The sequence below is a fragment of the Peromyscus eremicus genome, chromosome 9, assembly GCF_949786415.1.
Source record: "Peromyscus eremicus chromosome 9, PerEre_H2_v1, whole genome shotgun sequence".
Taxonomy (NCBI): Eukaryota; Metazoa; Chordata; class Mammalia; order Rodentia; family Cricetidae; genus Peromyscus; species Peromyscus eremicus.
Window position 1 is genome coordinate 80,708,530 of NC_081425.1, and position 26,780 is coordinate 80,735,309.

Sequence of the window (26,780 nt, forward strand, 5' to 3'; positions counted from 1 at the left end):
CTTCCGTTTTAGGCAAACAACATTCCAAGAACACCATCAGTTCTTTTCTTCTACCACATATTATGGCCACTTCTCTTTCTTTTTAAATAACTGGACATCTAGTCTTGGATAGATGTTTCCTCAGCCTTCTTCTGAGAAGGATGGGCTTTGTGCTGGCCTTGGAGTTGGAAAGCTTCCCAGAGCTGCATCATTCCTGCCCAGGGCTTGCTTAAGGAGATGCAGTGATGACCTTGGACCAGATGGTCCTCTTCTGTCTGACATGGAAACATTTCTCTTGTGCCTTCTGCCCTTCCCCTCCTCCTCCCCTCAGCCCAAGTTGTACCTATTTTCTTGGTTCCTCATCATTTTTATGTCTTTTGGTTAATTGGAAGGCATTAGCCTTTGGTTCTGTCTGCCTATTCTCTCCTTCTCTAGCTAACAAAGTCCTATCTCAGAATCCACAAGTCCACTCACCCAAATACTGCCTTTCTTTGCCCATCCTTTCCTTGGGACCCTGGCTGTCTCTTCTGTGCTCTCTCCCTAGCCCTGCCATGGCATACTCTGAAACTATAGCAGAATTCATTCTTTCCTGTGCATAAAAACAGTAACTCAGGTCTCTCTTCTTTTGCTCCTTCATTCCTATATGAATTCACCAAACATGAGCAAAGAATTCCTGTTAGTAATTCACTGAAACTTAATACAGTGTTGGGGACATAGCAGGGACATAATAAGTGCCTACTGAATGGATCAAAATGATGTTAAGTGAATTATTTGGTAGACAAGTAGGAGAGTTCTACCCACTATGCATCTACAGGACCGATACCAAGAACAGGATATAACAGGGTCTCAGGGGAGGCCCGCCTCCATTTTTCCCAGTGATTTTTCAGACTAGCCTGCTCAGAATCATATACTACTCCTAGCAGTAACATTGAAGCTCTACAACTACATCCCTATAGATACTCAGAAATATCTAGATGAAACTATTCACTAAATTTCCCCTAGATAGCCTAAGAATCTTCTCTCATGCACAATTTTTCTCCTATTTAGCCATGTCCATCTTTCTCACCTCCATTTCATCTGGTTAAACTCTACCCATTCTTTAAGGCTCAATTAAATGTCACCTCTCCCAGAAGTCCCCATGGCCACAGGTACATCAACACATTCTCAACTGACAAAAACCAATACCTGTGGCACCAAAGCAGATCACAACTCACTCCACTAGAAGGTATGCCTAGTCCTTACTGGGAGAGCAAGAGTACTCTCTAGCTCTTGTGCCATATTAGGAAGGTGACCAGTTTACCAGGCCCCCAGTGATAGACCTGGGTATGCTATTTACTAGCTGCATAATTTCCTAAACCAACTACTTAGAACATCTTTGTCCATATCTGCCAAATCAAGGATAACAATGAAATTCACTTCAAAATGCCACTCAAATTATAATAGCCTTCCCAGAATGCTTTCTAGATGAAACATCTGGATAGATGCTGTGTGCTTTATAAATGCACCTAGGTAAACTCAAGCAACCCTAAGGATCCCTAATTTCTATTCATCATTAAGGCCACTCCAGCTTGGCACCAACCTTCCTTTCAAATTAAGAATTGAAGAGATCCAAGCAGGAGACTCAATAACCCATAATTTAGTCTGTGTTCATTCTCACCAGGAAATACACATAGGGATCTGACCCCCAGCCTCTTGACTCATGAGCCTAGTTTTCAGTATTGTCCAGTCTCTACATGGTGCTTTCATCCACTGAATATGATCAGCTACTGCTCCTGGCACAAACACTACAGCTCCATCAATACCTCGCTACACATATTTACAAATATCTAGATTACACTACTCACTGGGTCCCCTAGGTAACCTGAGAATCCTTCCCCCAGGTATAATTCCCCCTTATCTAGCCATGTCCATCCTTATCCCCCACCCCACCCCCTGCCATTCCTACTGCTTCTTAGTTGAGGGAAAGAAACAGTGTCTGCTTGCTCCATGACCCATGCCCACATGATGGCCTTCAAGAAAGAGTCCGGGATAAGGAAATAAATAACACCTGTTTTACTAATGCCTGTATTTATTCTTTCTGAGTATGGTAAGCAAGGCAGGTAAGATTTCTTTTTTTGGATTCTTATAGCCGATTGGTTTAATATTACCTCATTGTGCCAATCACTATATGGTCTGAGAAAATCAAGCATATGATTCCTACATCCCATTACTAGTCTACCAAGCTGGACTCTATTATATGCATGCATAGATATCTTTAAGTATCATATGACCAACATATGGGTTAGATCTAGAGCAAATATATATTTGTCTACATTTAAATGTTCTTGTGTCTGGTTTTCAGTGTTATTATTGGACACTTTATCATTTCTGTGTTATACTTACTCACCAGATGTTAAATTCCCATTGTAGACAAGGCATTTTGATTTCCCATATCTATAACTAGATCAGGCTATTCTCTGCTGAACTACATCTCATGGTACACACAGCCACAGAGTTCTGATCAATACTGATCTGTTGGATGAATCATTTATTAATCCCAAATTGCAACTCTAAATCCTGCCCTTTGCTCCATGTGCCTTCTCTTCCAGCTCTTGAGAGACAACAATTCTACTTACATTGTTATTACTTCGCACCGTGATAAAGGCACCCAAAATTGGCAGTCTGGGTGGCTCCATTTCTAGCATCCTTTTATTAAGGGGAAAAACTAAAATCCAATGAGCAAGGAACTATAAAATTGATGCAGCTAAGGGAATTAGTTCCCATACAGATAACACTGTGGACCAAACTGTTCTAATAAGCAAATAAAATCTCTCAGACAATGAAGTTCCTGTTTAAGGCCATTTGCCTTGGAATTCCCTAAAGGATTTGGGAGGATGGTGAAATTGTTGGTGACAGCGGAAGAAGTTGGGAGCTGGAGCTCAAGCTGCACAGATTATTGAATTAAGGCAGGCCCAGAGCAGACAAGCAGGAAAAAAAAAAGTCATGCAAAACTTTTCATGGCTCTAATCTTGCTGGTTTCTGTTGTATGTAATAGTTTCCGGGGCCATTCTTGCTTTGAGGAAATGAAACAGAAAAGATTAAAAAAAAAAAAAAATTCACTGTTTTCTGACTACAATCCAGAGAGAGCATTTGTTTTCATCTCTTGTTTTGATCAAAGTAAAGACTGGGAAAAATAGGGCCAAGTGAGGGGACAGAGTTTTTTTCTTAACTTTATGATCTTCAAAGGGAGGAGTTATCTGAAAACCCACCAGAACTCTCCAACGAGCAACGAATGTTCTAGGACAAGCATCGAGTTGTTAGGCATCTGACAGTGAAACCGAATTAGAGGTCATGGGAAATCACCGAATCTCCACCAATTTTCCAATCCGTAAATAAGGAATGACTGAAAAATGCTGGTGACCCATGGAAGGTACTGTGTAGAAACACCCAGTTCCTCTTACAGTGCTTCATGCATAATCATTAGACATGCCTAGGTGCTCTTATTTACTACAGCCTCCTGACTCATCCTTCAGCGTGCTGAGCTGTCAAGGATAACGACCTCTTCTTCAGGCTGGTGACTAATCAGAAGTCTGTTGTTGACTAATCACATCCAGTGCCTAGGACAGAGTGTGGTACACAGCAAGTACTCAATAAATGTTTGAGTGGATGAATGAGTTTCTTAAAGCTTCATAAAACCCCTACCCTAACCATGTACAGTAATCCTCTACAGAAGAGCTGGTAAACTATGAGATGTGAGCACATAGGGCCCATTACAAGCTTTTTTTTTTCAACTTTCCTTATATTTATTCTTTGTGTCTTTTACATCATGCATCTTAATCCCATTCGTCTCCCCAACCCTTTGTCCACCTTCTGCCCTTGCAACCTCCCCCTGACCAAAAAATAAAATAAAATAAAATTTGAGGGAACATTTTTAAAAAATCTTGTCATGGAAGCTGTAGTGTGACACAGTGAGTCACATAGTATATCCCTTTGTCCACATATCTTTACTTGCAAGTGTTGATTGCAAAAAGTCGTTGGTCTGGTTCGAGGCCTCTGGTTTCTGCTACAGTATCGATGCTGGGCCCTCCCTGGGGCTCCTCTTGTATATTCTGTTGTCACTCTATGTCATGGAGAGCCTGCAGCTTTGGATCTGCCGGACATGCCTCTTCATGTGCTCCAGCAGATCACAGATGGGGTGGATGTTGGGGTGGGTCAACTCATAACCCTGGTTCTGGGCCTGGGGAGTTGCAGAGTTGGTCAGCCTGCCAGTTCTCCCCCATCCTCACCAACAGGGTGGGCTCTCCAGCATTGCTCACTCATCCTATGCAGCCATGAGCAAGGGTGGGGCTGGTTCTCCTGCATTCATGCCCTCAGGGTCACTCACCCATACCTACACCATCAGAGCCAGCTCTACTGTGTTGCCTAGGCGAGGTGCAGGGGGCATTGTCAGCTTTTGCACAGCATGAAATCTAAGAATGTGTTTTTTCACATTTTTAAATAGTTGAAAAAAATCAGACAAATATTTTATAAACCTTGGAATTGTATAAACTTCCAATTTAAATGCCATGAATATGTTTTTTTAAATTGTCATTGTATATATTCATTGTATATGGTATAATGTCACATATGGACATTTTCGTAGAATTATATATTTTACATTGGCCATTCAATCCATATTGTATGAAGCTGATTCCAGGTCATAGTGCGAGGTTGAATAGCAGTAACAGTAATTAGATGGCCCTCAAAGCTGAAGATATTTACTGTCTGGGAAGTCACAGAAGACTTTTGCTGACCTCTCTCCCACAGAAGAGAAGACGGACACCCTGATTATCCCGCCACTCCATAGCTCTTTTGATGGATTTCATTCGGTACCCTACCCAGACGTGAGACTAAAACACAGAGGTGAGAGAGGCACTTGATGTTATAGAAGTTGAGGCTGGAGCAGCAAATGACCCCACTGGTCTCTCTGCCACCACAGCTGTGACCAGTGCTCAGACACTGCATAAGGTGGCCGTCTACTATACACTCTCATGACAGAGACTTAATTGTAGAGTGCTGGAGCAGATTTCCTCGGCCCTGCCATCTTTTAAAGCTCTGAGGCTCTTTCCATTCTCTGTTGGCTTTCTCTGTTAGATTAACTTGTGACACAAACACCTTCAGCTCCTCCTATGATCCTCACCCAGCACCTAAAAGAAGGTCCTAAACACAGACCCACAGAACACACTAAGGACATCACTGTTGAGTATATCCAAGAACTAATCTCTTAATGGACAAATACAAGAGAAATACCTTAACATCCCAAGGCCCCAGTGTTTTCTTAAGTAAACTAAGAGTATACTGCTTCCAAGCCCATCCAGTGCAGTGCTCTGTGATTCCTCAAGTCCTAAGGGCCAGGGCCCAATCTGGCTTTCTGACTTGTCATCTCTGCAGACATAAGTCAGCCTCCCTCTGACTTGGCAGCCCGATGGATCTTCTGAGTAACACACAAACCCTGCCCAAGGCAAGGCAGTCACAGTGCCGGCAACAAAGAGTACACCTTGGGGTTTTAGCCAAGCTTGCTCAAGGTCTTTGGCATGAATGGTGGCCAGGCTGAACACCCAAGACGAGGGAAGAGAGAGACAACTGACTTCAGTAATCAGCCCGTTAGCTAATAATAAGTAAGATTTCCTTTCTACTCATACTTCTGAGTTGCTATTTCAACAGGGGTGGCTCTTTTGAAACATACTCATACACACAAGCAACATACTCTCTGCCTCTCTCTCCAATGCACTTTTAAAGATTCTAGAATAGAAAGAGCCCTCAAGACCCACTTCCATGAATCCTTCATTATCCATGCCCTTCTGGAAACACTTGTTTTCCTTTGCTATCTAGACCTTAGAGAAGAGGTTTTACTGATGTATACTTACACACGCAAGCCATTTGTTTCTCTTGCTATGGTATGTTCCTGGTCCTACAGCTGCCCCCAACCATGTTTCCAGGCCAACCACATCTGTATGCAGAGTTCCACTAGTCCTAGAATAAGGAAGCCAACAACTCTAGTATGTTTCTCTGGAAAACCATGATCTTTCCAAGTAACAGCAAAGGATCTAGAAGGTTCTACTTCTCATTGGGTCATGGAACTGACCCTTTGCCCATTCCATCACCACTTCTTTTTTGATCTTAAATGCATTCTTTTTTATTCCACCTTGTATCAGGCAGGGAGTCAAAGAAACTGATAGAAAAGCAGGGGTCAGGGATTGGGAGCAGGTAACAGTCAGGCTGAGGACACGTCTTAGTGGGAAAAGCACTTGCCTTGTAAGCAGGAAGGCCTGAGTTAAATCCTCAGAACATCTTTTTTAACAGTTGGATGCTGGGGAGGAGGAGACAGGAGACAGGCAAGTACCTAACTCACTCACTCTTAGCCTACTGAGACTTATGGGTCAGTAAAAGACCATTTAAAAAAAAAAACTAGACTGAACCCAAGGTTGCAGGGTTATCCTCTGGCATCTATGTGTGTGCTCTGGGGGGTGGTGGATGGAGGGAAGGAGAGAAGGGAGGAGGGGGAGAGAGAGAGAGAGAGAAGAGGTTTCTTTCTTCTATAAACGAGTTGATAGAAGCAGTGACAAATCAAGCTAACAATATTCACAACTTTTTTTTTCCTCTTGTATTATGCAGCATCCTTGAGCTTATCATATGAAAAGTCCCATTATCTTCCTTCCACAAAAGAGACCTTTGGGACCTAGCCAAATGGTACTCAATAGTAATACCACGCTAACAGGCCTCCCAGCAAGAAAGCCTGAAATAACACCACTTATGAAAACATAGCCCCATCCTCGTACTGTAGTTCCGCCTCATAAAATCTGTCCCACTGTACTGGGGTATGAATGCTGTGACTAGACTCAGGTCTTTTGGTGCTGGTTTACAAAGTTCCTATTTCTGCTTAGACTTAATGAACATCTATCTATGCAGAACTGCTCTCTTGCATGTTGATTTTGGAAGCTGGTATTTTGACGCGTGAAAAGCAGTGACAGATCACTTCAGTATTTCTTTCAAACTCAAAGCCAATTCTATCAAACGATAGAAGGAAGATTTAAAGACTGGAGAAACCTAGAGGGGAGCACTTGATTTTAGTAAAATCAAGTGTGGTCTTTACTCTGGAATCAGTCTAGAATTTCTTGCTCTTGCCCTGCCCCGGGGTGGGGGCAGAGCATGGGGTGCCAGTTTGTGCTCAGCATGAATACATAGGCCAGCTTTCAGAACTCGTAGCTACTCGTAGCCGTCTGCATTTTTTTCTGGGCTTCTCTGTATAGTCTGGGGACTCTTCTAAGGGCAGGGTTACCTTCTAAGAATTAAAAGTCTGATTTCATCCAGAGTGATCAGCCAGCAGTCAAGGAGACTTCTGAGACATTCCCGCTTTCTGCCACTAGATGGCAGAGTGGCTTAACAGATACAGTGGTGTGGAACCCGCAACAGCGAAGCGCTGAAATCAGGGACTGGGAACAGCAAAGGCTGCTGGAAGAGGCGGCCCTACTGGGGCAGGTCTATGAGCCAGAGGACCAGCGCCTACTGTGTATTCCCTAAGACCTCCAGGAGCCTAGCGCTTTTCTTCCTGCCGTGGAAAAAGTACTGGTTCCAGTATAAGGAGGGCTGCCATTGGATAAAACAAACAGAAACAGATTTTGTTAAACCGGAAATGAGAGGCATTCAGACAATGTGCACTTAGCTCATGACACTTGAGAAAAGGATTCCTGACCCTGTTCCCAAATTCAGTGGAAATGTTCACACGTCCTAGTAAGAATGCTTGTTGGTTTAATTATAGTGAGGTGATGTGATGTGTGGTGGTTGGCACTGCCAGCAGAAACCAGATTCTAGGTTTGGTGACAGATTCTAGGCAACTGATATGGTAAGAAGGAAGACAAGTCCTATATAGAGGACACCAGAATGCCATGTGTTCTGAGCAGATAAACAACGCTGCAGCCTACACTTGTTCCCAAAGGCAAGTCGCTAAGGACAGGGTAACCGACAAGGAGATGAAGGAAGGTGGGGGTTAGGTGGGATGAAGAGATGGCTCAGGAGTTAAGAGCCATTGTTGTTCCTGCAGGGGACCAGAGTTCAGTTCCCAGCACCTACATCTTGCATTTCATATCTGCCTGTAACTCCAGGTCCAGGGCATCCAACATCCCCTTCTGGCCTCCACAGGCACCTGCATGTAGGAGCACTCTCTAACAAGTGTGTGTGTGTGTGTGTGTGTGTGTGTGTGTGTGTGTGTGTGTGCCATACATACACCATTCTTTAAATCAGTTAAGGGAATAGAGAAAGACTGATAGTTATTGAGAAAATGTCAAGATGGGGAAAATCAGCCAATAACGATTTTAGGAAGTATCCCCTTTCCCTCGCTAGAGGGACTGGCTTGGTCTTATCATGACCTTCTCCTTGTTATCTCCCGTTCCCTATAACTATTTGGGTTTACAGCCTGAGTTTACAGATTCCTCTCCCACAGTAGGGAAAATCTTACACCTTAAACTCAATCCCAGTACAGCCACCAACACATTATAATTATACCTGCTTTCAAGTCTATTGAGTGACTGAATACCTGAAGACGAAGCTGATGATGATGCTACAGTTATGCGGAGTTTTAACACCAGGGTTTACACTAGCATGAGTAAAGTGAAACCCCCAAGAAACAAGACTCAAGCACTTCCTTCTGGGGGCACTTCCTGCCATCCTAGCTCGGCCTGTATTATGCTTGTCTGGTTTCTGGGTCTCATCTCATTGAAAGGCATTCTTCAAGATTTCTGTTCCTCAACATTTATCGGGGCTAGGACTGAACAGTACATCCCAAGTAATAATTCAAAATTCAGGCTCTAAGATTACAAAGACCTCACATTCTTGCTGTGTTGATGCCTTAGGGAATAAGAAAGCTAGCCTCTTCCAGGTTCTCTCACTTAGCTTTAGAGCTTGTAGGAGCAAGAAAGGAGACAAACACATAAAGATCTTATTCTGATACCTGCCACATAATACACAGTAGTATAATAACTATAATAGTGGCCAAAATAAAAGCTTATAGTTCCAATGATCTCAGAGGGAAGTTCATGCTGCATTTATCAAAACTGATTTGTAGCTATTATGAGCAAAACCCTGTGCCAGGCATTTAGAGGAACACAAAAGAATAGATAATGCATCTGATATCAATAGGCTTTCTGTAAAGAGCAAGACAGTAAATGGTATTTCATGCTTTGTGACCCTAGGTCTCCATATTACCATAGACAATATGAAAATGAATGAGTGTGGCTGTGTTCCAATAAAATCGTATTTCTAACAATAAACAGTAAAGGGCTGGGGAGATGGCTCACTGTGGAATGGGTTTGCCACACAAGCCTGAGGACCTGAGCTCAGTCCCCAGAATCCACATTTAAAAAAAAAAAAGCTGGGCACAGGGCCTCACACCTGCAAACCCTAACACAGAGGAGGCTGAGACATAGGAATCTCTGGGAATTTCCAGCCAGTTAACCTAGCTCAATCAGTGAGTGCAGGTCCTAGTCAGAGACCTTGCCTCTATAAACTAGATGGATAGTTCCTGAATAATAAAACCAGAGATTGACTCCACATTCATTCTCCCCCCTCTCTCTCTCTCTCTCTCTCTCTCTCTCTCACACACACACACACACACACACACACACACACACACACACACACACGGCAGTGGGCCAGTTGGGCCAACTCTGGATCTAGTGAGGTTCAGGACATGCACACATCACTTGTAGAAATGCAGCCTCAACAGAGACTACCTAAAATTAGAAGAGAGACTCTGATAACGATGGTTTTGGAAGAGCAAGATGAAGACTGGTTGAGTCCAAGTACACAAAGAGTAAGGGTGAATGCCTGTTCAATGGTGACCTATGGGAGTCACAGAGATGGAAGATGTGGGCAAGTGGAACTTGTGAGAGCTTAGTGGCTGGTAACTTCTTACTAGCTACCTGGAATCCAAGACAAGAGATCTACAGAAAGGCAAGTCATAAAGGTGAAGGGGGCAGACGGATGGTATATGGCAAAGATTGGGGTTTTGACCAAAAGGAAGGGTTCAGCTGAGCCTGGTCATGGCTGCAATCCCAGGTACTCTAGAAGCAGAAACAGGAGGAATTCAAGCTAAAGACTGTCTGGACTGCTTAATGAGTTCACAGTCAGCCTGGGACACCTAGTGAGATCCTGTCTCACAGTGAAAAGTCAAAGAGGGAAGGGTGGTTCTGTATTAATGACGGAACAAGCATAAGCAGGACTCTAGGTGCCGTGCCCAGTATCTAAAGAGAAGGAAGAATTGTCTGGGGGAAGAAGAAGAGGAGAGAAGGAGGAAGAGGGGGAAGAGGAGAGGAAGGAAAGGAAGAATAGCTGTTTGCTGTAGCTCCAGTCTGGCCAGGGGACTAGTGTTTTTTCCTGTGTTCCAGGAAATAACAAGTTAATTTTACCCTTGATGAGACAGGCTGACACACTGCTATTTGATCTGAATGAGAGAAAGAGAGGCTGAACTCGGAGATTGTGATGTGTAAGCAAGGAGTCACTTATCTCAACGTTTAATTCAATTAATAACAAACACATCTTAGGAAAAGGGAGATGCTTACTATCCATCATGCAGTGCCAAGTCCAGGCCTAGGCATCTCCAGGGAAGATGAGCAGGAAAGAAGAAAGCTTGTTAAAATGAGTTATCCTAGAAATGAGGAGGGATTGGGCCCTAGGAGAACTCTTCCCTAGATGAACAACCTGAAGGGCTCTATCCCTGACGAAGGAGACAGGTCAGTTCCCGAGCAAGGGAAGAGAAGTGAGTCTGGAACCTTCCTCTCCAGTCTTCCCTCCCTAATTTCCAACATGCCACGAGCTGGCCCTATGCAAATCTCAGGAGGTTGGAAAGAGCATCAACCAAACTTACGCTGGATATCTGAGAAAGAAATATCAGCCAGGGATCCCATCTCACTGGAACCCAGGACTTGGATGACCTTTAAGGTGACTGTGCAGAAGGGATCAAAGGACTTTCTAAAAGGACTCCTCTGTTCAAGCTCAAGTTGTCACGTGGGATAGGATATGCTAGATATATCTCATGATGTAAATGTCTCAGTTTTTAATCCCTAAAGCATCTTGAAATAAGGCATTTCAGTAAAACCTGACATTTGGGAGCACAAAACAGCAATGTTCCTGGCAGTGTGAGAATCCTGATGATTGGCATAACAGGCACTGCTAGACTTCTTATTCAGCGTCATGGTAGGCTGGACCCACAGAACCCAAAGCATAGTTCCCAGAACATTATCTCTGTCCCTGGGACCCAGGAGGAAAACCTTCAGCCTCCACCCTTATACACACCACCTCAGATGCACTGAATCCTAAACTCAGGAATGGGACCCTGGGTGGTTCTGCTAGGCACTGAGGTTTGAGAAAGAGTGCTCTAGGATATTCATTCATGCCCTATAGAAACTCTCCTTACTTGTCCCTAAAGAGTCTGACAGGAGATTTTAAAGGAGACTTACATATTGTGTGTGTGTGTGTGTGTGTGTGTGTGTGTGTGTGTGTGTGTGTAAATACATTTTTTTCTAAGGTTGAGTATGTGTCTCCCATGTCTAAGAACCATCAAGTGAGAGATTTGTCAATTCTGGCTGCCTACTGGACTTCTTTAGGAAACTTGAAGGCACTCTGGTGGCTTAAATTAGGATATACCCAGGCTGAGGTACAGCCTGGCCTCTGAGGCAGGAAGTGTCTATGTTCTCTGAGTAATTCTAAAATCCTGCCAAGGTCACTTTTTATCCTATCTAGGAAACATCTGGACAGTTTTCAAAAGTATCCTTCAATTTCTCTCTTAGGAAAGCCAGATTTGAAGGTTTGGGGTGGGGTTGATGGTTTTCACCTCCAAGCCTCCAGGTCTGCAGCCTGCAGGCAATGTCTTCACTCCTAACGCTCTAGGGGAAAAACATTCCATTTAGAGTCCTACAATCCACTCTGCACGGGGACAGTCAGCTTTCCTTCAAATCCCTATAATCTTACCATTATGAGTGCATTTGAATAAATCATTGGCATCTCACAATGCAAGACACACACTTTCCTATGGTTAGGTCATGTGCACATGGGGACCAGTTGAATAAGAGCAATTGTACCCCCAAGCTGCTACCCAGCATTCAGTTCTCAGTTCCTGATTCACTATCCAGGCCAGACAATCAGGCTCAGATCTCATGGAAAAGGATTGAGGCTTTTATTATTGTTATTATTTTTTGAGATGCTGCACAGGTAAATATGTCTGGTCCCAGACATTTAGGTTGCCCAAGGAGATTGTTCTAATAGCATCCCTGGTGAAGCAGAGCCATCTGAAGAGATGCTGGCACCCGTGAAAACCTCCTGCTGAATTCATTCCTTGAAGACATTCATTTTAGGAAGTTATTTCCAATTTGGCATATAACAGCCATGCAAGTCAATGAGGATTTAGAATCCTTGCTCACTACGGAGGGCATCTTATTTAAAGCACATCCCCGACAAAGCAATATCAAGGGGACACACTGGAAATCTCTTGGAGAGGTGTAATTTCTCCAGAAGCAGATTTAGCAAGTACAGCAGCTACCAGAATGGCATCAGATTCCTGAAATTCATCCAAACTTTTACCAGTCTGCTTCACCAGGGCTGCCTTCATTCAAAGTCCAACCACGGGGACAGAGCTTAGCAATAGCCTTATTTATCTTGCCAGGCCACACTTTAGTGACTTAGTCTCAATGCCATTCCTAAGGTTCATGGTATCGCCAAATTCTTTAAAAAAAAAATCAAACAAAGGGTGTGGCCCCATGTCTTGATCCCTTTAGACATCTATAACAAAATACCTTTGACTGCATAATTTATAACAACATAGCAACATAGATGTATTGCTCACAATTTTTGGAGGCTGAGATGTCCAAGGGTCAAGGTTACCAACATATGTAGTGCCTGGTAAAAGCTTGTCTTATAAGGGTGCTAATACTATTCTGAGTGCTCCATTCTCATGACCTAATTGCCTCCGAGAGACCACTCCTAATGTTGCTGGGCTAGGATTAAGTGTCCACATGTGAATTTGGTGAACACCTGTATTCAGAACACAAAAACACACATCTCTAAAATGATGCCGTTGTGAGCAATGATATTAATTATTTTTTATTAATTTGGAGATGTACTTAAAATGAGCCTTCTTACTCTACAAGGCCGATGGTGAAGAGAAGCAAAGAAAAGCCAGCTTAGTCATAGAAATAGAATTAGCTCAGATTTTTAAAACTAGACTGAGTTATTTTTCTATTTCTCTTCCTTGTTTTTTCTCTGCCCTGGGACCATGTGGGACATCCTGTCAGGAGGCCCCTCTGGTTTTGTCAGACCACTAGGGCAAGGAGGAGGCTGCATCACCAGTTTGGTTGGATGGGACTCCTTAACTATAACAGTTGGGTGTGTTTATCATTTGAGAAGCAGCATGGTACTGTGGAATAAACCTTTTGTACACTGTTAATATGTATTACTCTCATTGATTTAATAAAGAGCCAACTGCCCAACAGCTAGGTAGGAAGAGGTTAGGTGGGAGAGCCAGACTGAGAGAACACTGGGAAGAAGAAGGGCAGAGTCACCAGCCAGATGCAGAGGAAGCAGGAGATGAATATGCCATGCTGAATGAAGATATCACCACGTAGTAGAGCATAGTTAAGAAATATGGGTTGATTTAAGTTGAAAGAGCTAGTTAGTAGCAAGCCTAAGCTATCAGCTGAGCATTTATAATTAATAAGTGTCTGTGTGGTTATTTGGGAGTCAGCAGTCCTAACAAAAACCCCTGCCTATAGCATGGTATCACACAGAGAAACCTGGATTTGGGAGGTGGGTTACCTGAGTTCAAAGGCTGGCTTGGTCACTTAACCTTGTGACTCTCAGCAAGTAACTTAACATCTACAAGTCTTGGTTTTCTAAAATGGACCTAAAATTACATGTATTTCAGACTTGTTTGGCAGAGTGCTAGAGCTAATTATGCATACACACAATTACATATACACATGCACAGTATGACACACTCAGCTTTATTTTGGTTATAGAAGCACCTTTTCTTTAGGATTGCACACTTCTTCCTCTTTTCCCCCCTCTTCCCTAAAGACAGGCACACTTGATACCAAGGCGGGAAAGTAATGCTTGTCCTTTTTCCCTATTTATTATTGTTGTTGTTTGTTTGTTTGTTTTGTATTTTGGTTTTGGTGGGGTTTTTTTTTTTGAGTTTTTGTTTATTTGTTTTTGTTTTGTTTTGTTTTGAGACAGGGTCTCACTGCTGTCCTGGAACTCACTATGTCCCTCAGACCAGGCTAGCCTGGAACTCACAGAGAAACACCTGCCTCGGCCTCCCTAGTGGTGGAATTAAAGGTGTGTGCCACAACATTAGGCCTACTTGGCCTCCTACTGTTGACATTACAAGTGAGAGTCTCTATGACTGACTTTCCTATTTAATTTTTAAATAAATCTGCAAGCTAAAGAGAGGGGGGTTACATAGAAAGCTTGGGCTTAGAAACTGAAGATACTAAAGCTGGAAGTTGGGCTGCTTTAACAGGTGATGCAAGTGATGTCAGGAGCTCTGGGGACGTCCCTTGTTGGAGGTAGAGGAGGGGATTTATGGTCACAGAAGGCAGACCACAGTGGGAGTTCAAAGTAAACCCTCCACTGATAACTACAAAGGGATCTCATAAACTGAAGCCATTGTATTCCCCTCTAGCCCACTACTTAATCTCAATGCAGAAATTCCAGCGCCACCCTGTAGGGGGATCCAGAGACCTTTCCTTTTCTCCTTCCTGCACCTAAAGGGCCATTTTACAACAGAGCAGGAAGCCTGAGAAGCCAAGGTTGTGTTAGGCTCAATGCTTTTTTTATACTTTTTGGGGTAGGGGGGAGTATGCCAAGGCCTTAAATGTACCTGATTTAATTTGGGCATGGGGGATGGTGTGATTCAACAGTGATTTTTACCTAATGTTTTCTCAATAATCTGTTCAAGAAAGTTTGGATTTTGTTTGTTTGGTTGGTTTTTGTTTTTGTTTTTGTTTTTCCAAGACAGGGTTTCTCTGTATAGCCCTGGCTGTCTTGGAACTTGCTCAGGAAACCAGGCTGGCCTCAAACTCAGAAATCTGCCTGTCTCTGCCTGTTGAGTGCTGGGATTAAAGGTGTGCACCACCACTGCCCAGTTAGGAAAGGATTTTTTTTTTTAGAAATTATTGTTTTTACGTGTGTGTGTGTGTGTGTGTGTGTGTGTGTGTGTGTGTCTGTGTGTGTGTGCGATTTGTGTATCTGTGTGTCTATGTGCATGTACAAACACCCCCCTCCTTCACGTGCGGAGACCAGAGGACAAATTGTGGGAAGTCATTTCTCCCTTTTTACCCATGAGTCCTAGGGATTGAATTTAGAGTGTCAGGTTTGATGGCAAACACCTCTTCTGGCTGAGCCCTCTTCTTGGCCCCAGAAGAACTGTCCAGTTCTTAAAAAAAAAAAACCAGACTTGTAATTGGTGATTCCATTAAAAAAAAATCACTTCAAACTTTTATTAAGCTTCTCTGTATGTAAAAGTACCCTGCTACACAACTGTAACACATATGCAGAGTGCCTAGGTCAGTCTCATGCAGGCTCCCTGGTTGTCAATTCAGTCTCTGTGAGCCCCTATGAGCCCAGGTTAGTTGATTGGGGGAGTATTCCCATGGTATCTTTGACCCCTCTGGCTCCTACACTCCTTTCTCCTCCTCCAAAGGATTCCCCAGCTCTACCTAATGTTTGGCTGTGGGTCTGCATCTGCCTCCATCAGTTGCTGGATGACTCCTCTCTGATGACCATTGGACCAGGCACCAATCTGGTCACAGGAAACAGCCAGTTCAGGTTACTTATCCGCTATTGCTAGGAATCTAAGCTGGGGTCCTCCCTGTAGACTCTAACAGCAGGAACAGGGGCTGTCTCAACTCTTTTACTGGCTTTTGAGACCCTACTCCTTATACCGGGTCCCCTTGCCCAGCCTTAATACAGGGGGAGATATGCTTAATCTTACTGCAACTTGATATGCCATGTTTTATTGATACCTATGGGAGACCTGCCCTTTCCTGGACAGAGACAGAAGAGGAAGGGATTTGGGGGTAGGGAGAGAATGGGGAGTAGGAACTGGGAGGAGAGGATGGGGAGGCTGAAGCCTGGATGTAAAGTAAATAGATGTATCCTGCATATACAAAAGTAAAAAATCATGGTGCTTACCACCATGGATCCACGTTCTAGCATCATGAGCTGACAAAACTTTCTAGAACAATGAAACACTTCATAAAATAGTAACCACCAGCACCAGCCACGGGGATTATTTAGTTACATGAAAGGTAGGTAACATTGCTGAAGAACTGTGTTTTAATTTGATTTAATTTCAAATACAATAACACCTTTCCTAGTTGGATTTTTTTTTCCAATTTGATACAAGCTAGAGTCATTTGGGAAGAGAAACTCTCATTGAGAAAATTGTCTCCATAAGATTGGCCTATAAGGCAAGCCTGTCAGCATTTTCTTGATTAATGATTGATGTGGGTAGTGCCACCCAAGAATCGTATAAGAAGGCAGGCTGGACAAATAAAGAGGAGCAGGCCAGTAAACAGCTCTCTACCATGTATGCCCTCTGCTTCAGTTCCTGCCCTGACTTCCCTCAGCTATGGCAGCTACCTGGACTCTACCTACTCTTGCTGAATCGGGTCAGGGAAGGAGTCATGAGCCAATGACTAGGAGGGCTGTAGAAACCAGAAAAAGCAGAGACATGGCTCTTTCCCTAGAGTGTTATAGAGCCTCGGGAAAGGAGCCAGGTCCTGAAGATATTAGTGTGTGTGTGTGTGTGTGTGTGTGTGTGTGTGTGTGTGTGTGTTTGTGTGTGTGTTACACATGTATGTTGGTGTGTGTGCACATGTGTGTACATCCATGTGTGGAGTACAGAGGGCAACCATGGGTATCATTCTTCAACTGCCACCCTATTTTTTTTAAAAACAGGGTCTTTCACTGGCTTGAGGCTACCTGCCCACCAAGCCCCAGGGATCCGCCCGTCTCTGTTTCCCCAGTACTGGGATTACAAGCCCACCCACCATTCTCAGCCTTATATGAGGGTGCCAGAGATGCAACTCAAGTCCCCATGCTTGTGAGGAAAGCATTTTTACTAAAGGATCCATCTTCTCAACCCTTGAAGACATCTTTATCTTACCCTAGCCAGACCCAGGTTGGACTTCCAGGCTGAAGAACTACGAAACAATTCACAGAGGTTCCTTAACATTCGGCATTGTGGTGATGGGTTTCTGTGTCAGGAGTAAAAAGCTACAGCCACCTCCTAGGGAGGTGAAGCTGACCTGAGCCCAAGAAAGAGACCTTCCTATCAATGCCACTATCTTCCACGAGCACAGGCTACTCTTGCAGTAGAGTTCTCTTCCCTCAGAGAATCACCTTCCTCTTCCCTGCCCACCTCTGCCCTGCCTCAGCTGAGGCGCAGGAGTTCCACAGAACCTTCTGCACCCGCGCCCCATACATATGCATGCACACACTCACATGTGCATGAGAAGCTCTCAGTCTTCTGAACTCCCACAGGCTTTCTGCTGGACCTGGGAATTGTGGACTTAATTACATAGTAGGTAGTGTCATTTCATGTCTGTTTATCTTGTTTCTAAAATAAGATGGAGCCTTATTCTCGAACAGGAACTATGTTTTGTACTACTGCTGTTACCTCTAAGTATTCACACACACACACACACACACACACACACACACACACACACACACTATATATATATATATATATATAATTTTGTTTTTAATCACCTTGTCATACAAAGAAAGAATATTCAGGCATGTATTTATAAATAGATATCCTCAGTTGCTTTCTTTATCCTGAGACTGGCCACTAACTCATTTTTCTATTTCTTACTAGAGGGTTCTGAAATTTGTTGACAGTGCTAAAGTCTAAGGTTGGACCCAGAATGAATAAGAGGGGGCTGTAGTTTTTCACTGATGGTTCCAGTCAACAGTGGCCCTAATCATGTTCCCCATTCTGTCAGTCAGAGAACTGGGGTGAAATCTGTTTGAAATCATAACACAGTTAACAAGTGGGAGGCTGTGTCTGCAATACTCATAACCCAGTGCTAAGCACATGGTAGATGCTCAGTAAAAATGGGCTAGGCGGGGCTATAACTGTGACTCAGCGGGAAAGCGCTTGTCTAGCATAGGCAAGGCCTTGGGTTTCATTCAGCTCCACCACTAAGATAATGGAAGGTGCATCAGACAATTGGTCAATGAGTAAGCTTCTCCTATCCCATCCTCTAACCACGGAGATGACCCTCCTTACAAACATCCATATGCACAAAGAAAGCACAGCTGATCTCCCCTGGGTCCTAAAAGAACAGACAGATGAGTTCTCTAGAACATCTTGTTCACGTCTCAAAATAAGATCCACCTCTCATTTCAGGGTGCATTTATTTTAGTGGTCAGGGGAAGGATTTTGTAACGAAAACAATGAATGAGCCCATATTGTGGGAACAGGAATTAAAATAAGCAATGCCTTACCATCTGCAGACATAGATGCCTTCCCATCCTGCTGCCTTTTGTGGGGCCCCAATTCTGCTCTATCTGCTCCTTTTGTGCTTTAAAAATACAGGGTGGGGAGCAGGTCAGAGAGTGAGGTTGGGATAGCTTTTGCTCTGCTAGCAAAGCTTGCACTACGTTCTTGGCATGTAATGCACATTGCCACACAAAAGTCCTGCTGTAACCTCATGAGGGGCTGCCATTGTTACCACCCTTTTTCAGGAAGACAATACTGAGAAGCTGGATGGGGAACAGAAAAGGTGATCTTGCACAAAGTAGCTGAGGAAAAGCCAATTGAGCTGGTGCAGAACAGCGAGCTGGCTTCTAATCGATTTCTCTCTGCCGAAGGAGGACACATGGAAGCCCCTTGGTCCTCTGCAAGATCCACAAGCTGCTGAAGTACCCTGGAACTTGGGAGACACCATGCCAGCTCTGTGTGCCTCTCTGGTCCTCATGGCATTTCTAGAAACTGGAGGTGGGCAAGGAGGAGTGTGAAAGAGGAGATATGGGAATGCATGCTCTTAAATAAGATCTCTCCCGCTCCCTTCCTGCCTCAAGTGAAGCCTTGCATGATGAGTAAGTAGAGATGGAGTGATGCCAACCAAGCAGCAGAGCAGGCACAGACTTTCCCAACTCAGTCCTCAAAAACTCCCTGTCTTCCGAGGTTAAGGCTAGGAGCCCAAGATCAGAAAAAGAGTGTAGACATCGAGTAGTCAGACTGGGATAAACTGCCCATCCCACACTTCCAGGCTGTGTGAACCCGGACAAGAGAGCCAGCATCTGTGAGCTTCAGGTGCCTGATCTGTAAACATGGAGTCACTAACAATTTCTACCCCCTAGGTTTGCCCTGAAGATGGAGTGGATGGAGTTTAGAGGCAGTAGGACCCACACTGAAGATTTGAATACCCATCACTGTTATGTTGACTGTACTGTTGAGTCTTTAGATGACATATGCACTCAATGTATATATGTTTTATTATACCATATGCAAGCCTATACTGATGATTAAAATGGCAACAGGGTATGGGTGGTGCACTGAAAAAGATACAGGCCCTGGCGTTCCCTCTGGTTCTTAATCACCATGATGCCAGCAATATCACCTGCCTCCACCCTCAAAAGTGTGTGTAGCTTTTGGGTAGACTGATCTCTTGTATCTTATCCCAAATCCCAGTCAGTAAAGATAATGTTCCTCCAGTTTGCAGGATGAGGACAAAACTGCCCGAAATGCTCACAACTAATGGTCCTTTTCCTTCTTTAGAGGCTTGTTTCCTGAGAATGTTCACTTGTTTCTATGGTGACTCATGAGTTCAATGGTTGCTTCCCAGAGTAATAACCTATGTATTAAGTCAGGCAGAGGAAGCTCCTGGAGCTGGCTTTAGACTGAAGGACTTCTCCACAGCAGGCAGGAAGGTTTGGAATCTCACTCAAGGGCAGTTACTGAGAAGCAAAAGTATTTCATTAAAGGTATTTTCTTCTACAAGAGTGGACTGATTCTTTTGATTCTTGTGGTTATTAATATTAATAATAATAATATTATTATTTCATAGTCCAACACGCCAGTGTTCTGTGTTTTCAGTTTTAATTTGATGCTTCCCACCAGACTGCATCATCTACAGGTTTTGTAGGTCCCTAATTTCTGCCCTTCCAGGAACTATAAAGCAGGATCCTCCATCTATGCCCTTCCCAGGTTAAATGAAGGAACTAGAGACCCCAGGTCACAAGGCCAGTCAGCAGCTCGGAGGAGGTAGCTGGAAGTCCCAGCTCACAGACATACTCAGACTATATCTCACATTTGCATGTAGCTCTTGTGATCTTGGCATACTGTCTAGAAAACCATCCTCAGCAGGCACATCTCAGAGCCAGGAAGAGATGTTTCCACTCAGCAATAAGTGAATACGATTCCAATGAGAAGCCCAGGGATTGGGATCTAATTAAGGATATCCCCACACACAGGTGCACTTACACACATGCATCGAAGAGTGTGCAGGCAACCACTAGATATATAATATATTAGAGACGTGTGCTTATGCTCTAAATATATGACAGTTGTTTTAAAACCCAGCGCCTTGCACGATGCGAGTACATCTCCACACAATATTTTTAGAACATTATCTAACAATGTCTACAAAATAAATTATTCATGCTCTTTTACTTGGCAATTCCTCTTCTGGTAATATGGAACTATCTATAGAAATGGAATTTCACAAATATATGGATGACAGTGTTTATGAAAATATTGTTCAGAATGGCAAAGAAAGCATCCAGGTGATCCATTAGGTCCTATGGCTAGGTCCACTATAAAGCCAGCAGAAAACGGAATTTTACCCAAATGGCTATGCAATTTCCCTTATTACAGAGCTGAAGGGATGTCTACCGTGTGTTACTATAAGAGCTAAATTACAAAGGGATATAGTTATTTAAAAGAATTTCTTATAGGAACATCACCATCCCTCTAATGTGTGACTACAAGTATACATCCATTTGTTTATGTGTAGTGTGGGATGAGCTTGCAGAAAAATGTGTAGCTTGTTAACTCTAGGCATTGGGGGGGGGGGTGTTCCATGAAGGACGAAAGGAGAAGAAATGCCTGCTGTTTCCTTTGTTGGTATTTCAAAGTTTTCAGCGGTTACAATATGCGTATGTTATTTTGTGAAAAATATGAAATCTTGCTCCCCACATGACCATCAAAAATCAAAACAAACAAAGAAACCGAACCAAACCAAACCAAAAAACTACCACCACCACTAATGAAAAAACAAAAACAAAAACAAAACCCTCTAAAAGTAAAGACAGAGAAAATTCTCAAATAAGTCTCCCAAATTATGTTTTGGCCTGTTCCTCAGTCAACATCATGGAGGCAAAAATATTTTTATGTTAATTAAAAATTACACACAGCATTGGAGAAGAACATGGAACTATCAATGTAAGCATTCTAGGAGCTAGTTTTGACGGTTTTACTGTCCTAGTCTTGATCCCGGGGGTGCCCTGCTGAGCCTAGCACCGAGGAACGTTCCCCCCTCCCCAGAGAGGGAGTTGAGTAGCCTGTGATACCAGTGACTTGAGATGTTTCACCTTGATCTGCCTCATCCAAGAACTTGTAACTATAAATAGGCCCTACCAGGAAACAGAACCAACTCTGGTAGGCAGGTCTTCTGGGACACCAGAACCTAGTACTCGGAAGGCTGGCCTTGTTCCCGGGGGCTCCTCTAACCAGTCCTAAGGCTCACTTGCAGAGTGACAAGTGACAGAACTGTGAGATGCAGAAGTCCTGGCTGTGACGGTGAGGACCACAGGACTTCAACAAGGATAACATTTATGGTCTCAAGCACTACCTCGGCAGATCCTTCTGGGCTGTCTCCATCCAGTTCTCAAGTTCCAAGAGTCCCATCCATAGTCGGACACAATAGCGACAGCCCAGCCCAAGGACCCTCCCTACAGCCTATGTCCTTAACCCACCCTCCCTTAAGAGCCAGTGAGGAGGCCAAAGAAGCCGACTTACCAAGCCAGCTTCTGTTTAAGTACACAGACACAAACACGGGAGGCACGGTGAAGAAATCCACTACAGAGTTCACTTCCAGCCAGAACCACAGCTTATCGTTGGCCGCAATAAACTGGGGGGGGAGGGGGGGGAGAGAAAGAAGACAGAAAAACAAAACGAGAAGCATGGTGTCAGCACTTAATATATTATATCCTTTTTGTCAAAGGATAAGTGTTGGGTTTCTGTGGGGTCTGGAGGGTGATGTTCTGCTCTTCTCATATTTTCCTATACGTCAGTCACTAGCTGGCTTGGATGAATATACAACCTTTCTTAGAAAATGACTATATGCCACATTCGTCTCAGAGAATGATCAGGCAACGTTATTTCCTGTGGTTCCTGACAGCCTCATGGAGAAGGCTGAGTAATCTCACTTTCCTTGGTCTTTCTAATGTAAATCTAACCGTGAATAAAGCACATATATGTGCATTCACACATGTCTGCACACGTCTGCACTTCCATACAAAACTCTCCGTGACACCATCTAGTATGGACCCTCAAAGCCCAGCAGCTTTCACTCCTGGTTGGACCTGATAGTTGCAGTCTCAACACTGTTAAATATAAATCGGCGAGCTTAAGACACTTTTTTCCAATGTACCTTTTCATACAAAGACCACATTGGTGTTCAAACAGAGAGGACTGGGAAACACTGAGTCAGTGAAGGTATCTTTGTTTCAACCCCTCCCCCCTTGAACCAAAACACACACATATTTCAGAAAATGCCCAGCTAAGCCACGGGCTTTCCCACAGACCCCCAAACCAGAAAGCAGGTGTGTTTGTCCACCGTGGAGACCTCAGGCGTCACACTGCCTGGGAGAGCCGTCACAGGTGGCATTTTATCCTGGAGTTTCAGAGCCTCACACCCCACTGCGGTACCTATGGGGCGACGTGGCCAAACTTACCCGCAAGCCAAAGTAGAGAAGGAAGAACACGTTGAAAGCCATGTCGATCTGTAATGTGAAATCTTTGTAGAAATTCTGGCAGGATTCTATTGGGCTAGTAGATGGGAAGAAGAAAAAGCAGGAGGTAAATAAAAGACAAGGCCAACCTCGTTCCAGCTTCCACAATGCTGAGAAACGGTGTGGGGGGAGGGTAGAGGACAAAATGAATGCTCGCTGAATACATTTGGTCTTTCTACCCCTTGTGACCATCAAGCAAGCATTGCCAAAGGGCTTTCCATTCAACCATTCAGTGTTTGGTTCTTTTATTTGCTGGAGGGAGGGGGGTAATTTTAAATATATATTTATATATTTTTTAATCGTCATTCAACAGTTGATCTAAGACTCAAAAGAGGATCATGCAGACTCCTTGGAGGAAGGACAAGCAGGAAGGACTACCAAATTCTTTGATTTCACATTAACCCTTAAAGAACTGATTTCTTTGGTTAAAAGGACTCATGACAAGGCTAAAACTTCAGACCCTATGCCCTCCAGCCCATTAGAAGTGGAGCCCATTTTCCAGCAGTTACTTCTCGATCTTATAAAAGCCATTAGCAGATTTGTAAAGGACCCAGGAGCATCTCAAGAGAGCTTTGGAGGAGAAGATCCTGGTTACTGTTCTGGCTAGACGAAGCATGGACTTCCTGCATGGTACTCTGCACTGGGGAAGGAAGCAATGTTCAACAATAAAATTCAAGACCATTAAATTAATGTATGGAAGCAGTACTCTAAGGGTTAATTTTGTTTGTTGTTGTAGTTGGCATGCAGGTTAAGGGGCTTTGTGTGTGTGTGCCAAGCAGCCAATTCGCACCCCCAGCACACTCTCCTTTGTTCAAGAGTCGGCAGTTCTAAAGAGTACCACTATACAAACTGGTACATGGCTTCCATGAGATTTCCCACAGCAAACTGATCAGAGCATCATTGTGTGAACAGTCCCAAAGTTTGGGCCAGGTGGGAAGCATCAAAATCTCACAAACATCTCAATACTATAAAAGAAATTCCAGCATACTGCTGCCTGTAAGCAAATGGAAGCAGGAACAATAAGATGGTGAGGTGAGGAAAAGGAAGGGAGAATGGAGAGCCCCCCCATTCTTCTTCAGATGGGAAGCAAACATGGACCTCTCCCCTCAAGAGAGAGGGAGCTGTAGAGGTGCATCAGGGAAGATTTCTGAGTAGCATTGCCACTTTAGAAATCAATGCATACAATACCAGTTAGTATAGTTGTACTTCAGTCAGGGTAATGCTTGGCTGTTCAACAGGCAGGAATCGGTGCAGCCTGGGAATGCAGGGCCCACTCAGAGGCACAGTAAGTCAGTCTATGGGAACCCCCAGTCATGTGACATGCACTGGCTTGCCCCATTCTTCATTGGGATTCCAAATCAAACATGCCCCTTGTCGTGTTGCAAACCACTGATACGTGACAACCCTCCACACACAAAGGCCAGGTAACCTATTCTTGCTTTTACAAAGTCAGCAGACTGAACAAAGGCAATAGAAAATGGTCCTTTCCCAAAGGGAATGACAACTGTCGAGTTCTCGCTAAGGCAGGAAAAGTGAGAGGGGAGACAGACTGGAATCTGGTTAGCCCAGTGCCGCAGAGAGGCAGGAATACAGCTTACAGGGAGCAGCCCACCACTGTCCTTTGATTGTCCTTGTGGCCCCACCCCACCCGCAGCACGCACTTCAATGAAAACCAGGGCCTGTAGTTAACAAGGGACATGTCCGCAGTTCTTAAGCTATGGTGTGGTATTGCCAAGAACAAGAATACAGTGTGTTCCTAAAATGTGCATATGCATAAAGGTTGACAGGAAAGACCTACTACAGATCCCAAAGACCATAAGTTGACAGTATGTGTCTCTGTAGTAGAGAGCCAATGGCAGTATACACTATTGAAAATTAAGTGGTGTGTGTGTGTGTGTGTGTGTGTGTGTGTGTGTGTGTGTGTGTAAGAGAATAAGTGAGTGAGGAGGCAAGAGTTTGTAAACAAACATCACACTTACGTGCACCATTGTGCTAGCAGGAACTTGGCTTCTGCATTAAAAGTCTATAGTCATCTATTTTGTTGGACACACAGTCAAGGGAACCAAAGGAAAGCCTTGGGTCCAGGTTCATCAAGGAACATCCATAATTATTTCATTAAGACCAAGCAGTAAGCTCAATATCGCCTTCCCAATACTCATCGATGGAGATGTGGGTGGCATTTGGGTGCTCTCATGAGTTCTCTAGTGCCTATTAATTCCAAGAGTTTGTGGATTAATTTAGGGGTTTCTTGGAAAAGATTTTTCTGGACTGTGGTAGAGAGGTGGCATTTTAGTGCCACTGAGGTTATTTTTGCTCAACATAAATGGGAAGAGATATTGAAAGAAGTATAAACGATCAGGCCACAGCAACTCTTCTCCATTGTTCCTTGATTTCCTGGTCATTTCTTTTGTTCTGACCTTTCCATATTGTACAATGTTTAAGTGCAACATTGAAAAGGTTTAAAGTATGCCATGTTGGAAACCATATGTCAACAATCCACCCCCATTTATAGAAAGTAATACAGAAAACATAATAGACCTTGTCATCGGCTGTTCAAAGTTTAGAACTGACTTAATCATCCCTTCCTTACCGTTCACAGAGTTCTACTTGAGCAAAAACAATAAAACAAGCTGTTCTGCTATTGAGTGGCTATTCCTCTAGCTGAGGTGCAAGGTATCAAAAACACATCCTGAGCTATGGACAACGTTGGGATAAGGGGCAAAAGGTGGGAAATTCTGAGACAAAAACTGAACTGAGCCTCTGGGACCTTTGGTGGAATTGGAACATTCTGGGAATGTATTTTATATCCCTTTCAGCAACTTTGCCCTGCCATGGGAGTACTGGGAACAACATCCTGCATGGTTTTTCAAGTGCCAACAGAACTATTTATCAAGGATCCCTTCTGAGATAAATCCTCTGAGTGCCTATAGTTCATGCTCTCACACAATCAGAGACCACAGAGCGGAGATGCCAAAGCCCCATTATTTCATTCCCCAAATGGAAACAACCCATGGAGTTCATTGATCTTTTAAAAAGAGAATTCCTAACTCAACAACCAAAAGGTTGGCCTATCAGGATTTATTTTTCTCCCCAAGAGACTTTCTCTTGGTGGTGATTACTCATTGCAGGAGAAAACTGAAATGAAAGCGCCTCTTCTGTCTTGTGCAAAGCCTCAGAGTTTCCTTGTCTACATCCGCAGACAGCAGCAGGGAAACAGGGCTTCTATTTAAAACCACAAAAGAAAATGACTCTGAGTCACATTCTTAAATTTAGATTGCCATTCTGACGAGGCATGCCCACATCAGAAAAGGCTTTAGGTGAACATGCAAAGCCAACTGGGGGTGGAGGGCTTAAGAATAGAAAGAAGACACCAGCTCTAACTCGGATAGCAGCAATCTGGCCAACCCTAACTCATTCCTAGTTCATGAGTAACTGGGGAAATAGAGGATGTAATTCTTGTATCTGATGGACTTTTCCTTCCTAGGTTCCCACCATCTATACGGATTGGGTGTGATATTGAAGCCTTGGGGATATTTAGTGTGTTGATGAGAAATCTAAGATTGAGGACCTTTCTAAAGATCCCCACTACAAAGTTCCTTTTGATGGGGCAGGTGCAATAGGACATGGCTGAAATATGAACTTCTTGAAAGCAAATGCTTAACATTCATTGTCTCCAGAGGAAATAAGATACTCTGTATGAAAATGAATCTCTTTCTATATCCACTAAACAATAAAATTTCCTGTAAGTACCCTTGAGCATGATG

The 26,780-nt window shown here is 43.7% G+C and overlaps 1 protein-coding gene across 4 annotated transcripts in view; it reads right to left on the reverse strand.

Annotated features, from left to right (window-relative positions):
• Positions 1-26,780, reverse strand: part of Kcnma1 (potassium calcium-activated channel subfamily M alpha 1) — a 715,240-nt gene that overhangs the window by 272,580 nt on the left and 415,880 nt on the right. For all 4 annotated transcript variants that reach the window (XM_059273863.1, XM_059273862.1, XM_059273861.1 and 1 more), the window contains exons 4-5: positions 22,960-23,053; positions 22,022-22,133 (exon numbers count right to left, since the gene is read on the reverse strand). In XM_059273863.1, the coding sequence (XP_059129846.1) occupies positions 22,022-22,133; positions 22,960-23,053 (206 nt within the window). The remainder of the gene's footprint in view (positions 1-22,021; positions 22,134-22,959; positions 23,054-26,780) is intronic.